The 5000-nt window shown below is 37.2% G+C and overlaps 2 protein-coding genes across 2 annotated transcripts in view; both read right to left on the bottom strand.

Annotated features, from left to right (window-relative positions):
• LOC119572425 overlaps positions 1 to 648 on the bottom strand; it is a 5042-nt gene extending 4394 nt beyond the window's left edge. The window contains exons 1-2 of the mRNA XM_037919542.1: positions 470 to 648; positions 1 to 349 (exon numbers count right to left, since the gene is read on the bottom strand). The exon at positions 1 to 349 is cut by the window's left edge and continues 104 nt beyond it. Coding sequence (XP_037775470.1) covers positions 1 to 349; positions 470 to 623 — 503 coding nt within the window. The 5' untranslated portion in view covers positions 624 to 648. The remainder of the gene's footprint in view (positions 350 to 469) is intronic.
• A 1019-nt stretch (positions 649 to 1667) lies between these two features.
• LOC119572424 lies at positions 1668 to 2814 on the bottom strand. The gene is made up of 2 exons (XM_037919541.1): positions 2787 to 2814; positions 1668 to 2615 (listed from the first exon to the last, which is right to left on the bottom strand). The coding sequence occupies exons 1-2, from the start codon at positions 2812 to 2814 to the stop codon at positions 1900 to 1902; spliced, it is 744 nt and encodes a 247-aa protein (XP_037775469.1). The 3' UTR covers positions 1668 to 1899.
• Positions 2815 to 5000: the final 2186 nt, after the last annotated feature.

Genomic DNA, 5000 nt, shown 5'->3' with positions numbered 1-5000 from the left:
CCATGTGCTTCAGTCTTCTTCACTTGATCCATCTGAAGGTCTAAATCGTATCGACGGACTGTGACAGCGAGGGTAAAGGACTGGTTCTCCCGCATGGAAAGGAAGCCATCCTCTGTGATTTCTCCTACACCAAAATGTCCGTGGAGTCGTATTATCCGATAATAAGACGTGTGGTTTAGTGTCAGGTTCATGACAGGCGTTGCTTGGGTGGCTTCCATGACTGTCAGAATGAGGTTTAACTGCCAGTCATCATCGTGGTTCGGTTTCACTCTCACGTTGGCTGTCCACGAATCTCCGTTCTCCTTCAGAGGTTCTTCAAAATGGCTTCCAAGCGTCGCCGCCTCACAACCTTTGCGAAAAAAGAAATGCCATTCCAGATTGATTTCCATTAAATACTGATTCATTTATTAGAGATAATTTAGAAGATACGAGATTCGAAATAAAGAAACAATGAAATAAAAAATATTACCTCGAATCACTAGCGGCAACACGATCATCATCACAACAGTCATCCAAGTCATCGTTACTCCACGTGTTCCTCTGCACACAAGCGCTTCTCGAGGGACCAACATGCACTGACCGTTTGCATTCGATATCTCCTTCACATTACTAACTATCAGCATGTCTCTAAGAACCCACGCGACCAGACTCCCCGCCGGCGCCTCTCACACTGCTCGTGCCGAAGATGCGTCACTTCTGAGAAACGCTGAAACGCGGATGCAGGAAATACGAAGGGAAGCTGTTGACACACACACATACACACACATGTGTGTACACATGTATGTCAACCTGGCATGTTTTTTCATAATTTAGAAAAGGGAGTAGACTAACAAAAGTGATCTAGTGTACTTTTGCAGGTTAATATTCAAAGCGACTAGTTGGTGGCATGACGAAAGTGGTTTACTGAAATGTAACAAGAACTAGAGGACGAGGTATATGCTCTTGTTTTAAAGAAAAATTAAATGTGCACAGCTGTCTGCTAAAAGAACAGGGAGTGTGAAGAGGGCGATTTGATTAAACATGTGGCATAATGAGTCATTACGATAACCTCATATTGCAATTTTGCATAAGCTCCTTTGACAAGAAAGCGAGAAAAAAGGTTCAATCGCCTTTTAGACTTTATTTGAGTGGCCACGTGGACACTAAAGACAAGATCCCTTAGTCACTTGAAAGCTTTAATCGTTACCGATTTGTGCCCCCGATAATTGCATCTCAAGAAGCGTCGAAATGCAGGAAACCATGTTTTACCGCGAACGAATTTGCTGCAACCGAATTTGCTTTTCTTATGTAGGTATGAACAGGATTCTTACCTTTAAGGTAATCATCTATTAGTAAATAAATGTTAATGGTGAAGTATGTGTCTGTGTAGTCTGGTTTTATGATTTGAAAATTTAGTTTTAAATTCCTGAAGTGAAATTCCCTTTATCTTCTATAAACGTAAATGTTAAAGCTTATATCCTTGTGATATGATTTGCATGCTATTGTTGCCTGTAACTTATTATGTCATCATATTGATTTTCATGATTTCACGCAATTCTGAATGCACTGTTCGAGGCCAAGTGACGGGGAAGAACAGTATGTGGGGACTGAAATGAAAAATAAAATGCTGTTTTACCTTTGTATTCATCTATTCATACGTGTTTGTATACAAAGTCAATCAATAATCACGAATTGACAAACCGTAATATAGGTTGAATATGGAGCATCAATAATCAACTCTCAGATTATACAAGAATATTCCAAGTGCTTAAGGCTTCACTACTGACAGTCTTCTATCGCAGCGATATAGAAATACATTACAATAAACTTCATTACAATATGCTTGTCATGACCTCATATAGAAAACAAAATTCATTATAGCAAATGCATCCGGCGCCGTGAGAGCAGCTGTGGAAGACCTCATGTGAAATCCGCATAAATGCTGTTTCGGAATGACTGCTGTTCGTCGGGGTCCCTTTCGCACTCGTAAATGCTGCTTCTCTCCGACCGGCTGTCGGATGATTCTTCAATGTGAGTTGCACTCTCGTAGATGTGTTCATTGGGAGAACACTTTTGTTGGTAGTTTGCACAGTCCGTGTACATCTGTTCCTTTATATCACTTGCATTCTCGTAGATGGATTCTTCAGGAAAACTTTCTTGGCAGTTTGTAAAATCTGTGTACATCGGTTCGGCTAGATCACTTGTACTCTCGTAGATGTGTTCATCGGGAGAGCACTTTTGTTGGTATTTTGCACAGTCCGTGTACATTTGTTCCTCTATAGCACTTGCACTCTCGTAGATATGTTCTTCGGGGGAACTGTGGTGTTCGTCTACGCACAGTGCGCTGTTCATACCCATTTGACCTGAAGCACCCCAAGTGGCGTGTGCAGTACCATGTCCCTGAGCAGGCGTGGCAACGTTTACGTAAGTGTTGTCAGATAATGCGTTGGCGTTGACATCATGCTGGACGTGAGCGTGGACGGGGCGTGGACTTTCGTCCTGGACAGAGCAGGTGGCTGCGTTGACAGGTGGGCGTCCATGCAGTCGCCTCGAAGCGCAGTAGATCACCCAGGTCGCTGCTATCGCGAGGGCCACAGCGCCACACGAAGCTGCAGCTATTGCTAGAGTCCTATTTTCTGTCGTGAGAATTTTATTGAATGAAAAAAAGCGCTACCAATCCATAAGTCTCGTCAATTATTGCAGTTTTCTGAAATATCACAAGGAAGAGACGGCTTGTGTATATACATATACTTTTAAAAAATACCTCAAGAATCGGGTTTGGCACCTGTTATGTTTATCATCTGTACCAATAATTTGGCGATCATGGATTTCCATGATCGCGGAAGGTAACGGCAAACCACCGCTAATAAATTGCCAAGAAAATCATGGAAATCCATGATCGCCAACGTCCTTGTGGGACAGGGCACCTGTAAGAAGAGCCAATGATTTAAATTTAGACATAAGCCCAGGCAGCTAATAGAATGTGTTTGTAGACGACGCTAAAATACGAAAGGGATGCTAGACGATGTCACATGCCATTGGACATCGAAAACATTTTTATTTGAAGTTGTACTTGAAAAATGGAATCTAATACCAACAAATGCCATGTAATCATTGAAAGTAAAAATCAACCTCTATGTCAGGTCAAGTCAGGACTAAAAACAGTGGACAGGGATAATCATAAGAAACTGAAGCCAAGGTGTGTATGAAAAGGTCTATAAAATAGTAGGTCTGATTGCAAACATAAAGAAGACATTCATGTATGTGGACGAAGATCCGGCAAAGAATATCATTACAGCCATCATAGGACCAAATCTAGAGTACTGTGCAGTGGTATGGAGTCCACACTTAAACAGGATACAGACTAACTGGAATGAGTTCAAAGATCAGCCACAAGATGGACACCAGAGATATGAACTACGAAGACGGATTACAGAAAATAAGTCACTACTTTGGATGAAAAAAGGACATGTTTATGCTGCAAAACTGTTACGGGAAGATTGGAGTTAGATGTGATGACTGTTCAATTTGAAACACAAGAAGGAGAGGACACAGTAAAACAAATAGAATAATAAAGTAAAAAGGGGCAGTAAAGATGTCAAAAAGCACATTTTCCTAAATAGAACTACTGAGACATTGAACAATCTCCCTTATAACTTTGTAGGATAGGGCACTTACAAAAAAAAAAAAAAAAAATATATCTATCCATCTATATATACATATATATATATATATATATATATATATATATATATATATATATATATATATATATATATATATATATACATAAAAGAGAGAGAAAACGATCGAAAAGATAGTCGGTACTGGACTGCCCATTACCGATTATTTCTCTATCATATGATAATAACAATAAAATGACGGAAATAATAGTAATGTTGATAACAAAAATGACGATAATCATATTGATGACAATAAAGATGATAATGATAGTAATAATGATAATAATAACAGTAATGATAATAATGATGATGACGATGATGATGATAATGATGATGATGATGATGATGATAATAATAGTAATAATAATAATAATAATAATAATAATAAATAATAATAATAATAATAATAATCACCATAATGATAAAAATAACACATGACTAACAAATAACAATGTCAATAATAATGATGTTAATGATGATAATGATAATAACAATCGTGATGATAATAATGATAACGATGATCATCATATTTTTTTTTTCTTACGGTAGGTTCATGTCTGAGCCGCCGTGGTCACAGCATGATACTTAATCGTAGTTTTCATGTTGTGATGCTCTTGGAGTGAGTACGTGGTAGGGTCCCCAGTTCCTTTCCACGGAGAGTGCCGGTTTATATATGTATATATGTATATATATATATATATATATATATATATATATATATATATATATATATATATATATATATATATATATATGTGTGTGTGTGTGTGTGTGTGTGTGTGTGTGTGTGTGTGTGTGTGTGTGTGTGTGTATGTGTGTGTGTGTGTGTGTGTGTGTGTGTGTGTGTGTGTGTGTGTGCACATGTATACATACTCATATATATATATATATATATATATATATATATATATATATATATATATATACATTTGAAGAAAAATATATATGTGTGTGAAGACCATTAAACCTCGGAATTTATGTTCATATTATGTACAGTATTTAACTGTACATAACTGTACTGTATATATATATATATATATATATATATATATATATATATATATATATATATATATATATATATATATATATACAAATCAATCAAATCATGTGATAAATGCGTGTGTGTGGAACTGATGATGAAAGTGTCTTATCCATCAATTCCCTGCTTTCGTGGAAGTCACAGATCCCTGAGACACCGACTTTATCATCACCGACGTAACGACCAAATCTGTGGATAAGGCAGTCTTCCGTTTCCTCTCATAACCGCTTTTTTACATTTCTACTATCTTATAAGGCAAATTATCTTTACCATGAGGGAAAAAAAACATATATATA

The sequence above is a fragment of the Penaeus monodon genome, chromosome 4 (assembly GCF_015228065.2).
Source record: "Penaeus monodon isolate SGIC_2016 chromosome 4, NSTDA_Pmon_1, whole genome shotgun sequence".
NCBI lineage: Eukaryota > Metazoa > Arthropoda > Malacostraca > Decapoda > Penaeidae > Penaeus > Penaeus monodon.
Note: the sequence above shows the minus strand (reverse complement) of the source record. Positions and strands in the feature narration are given on the sequence as shown.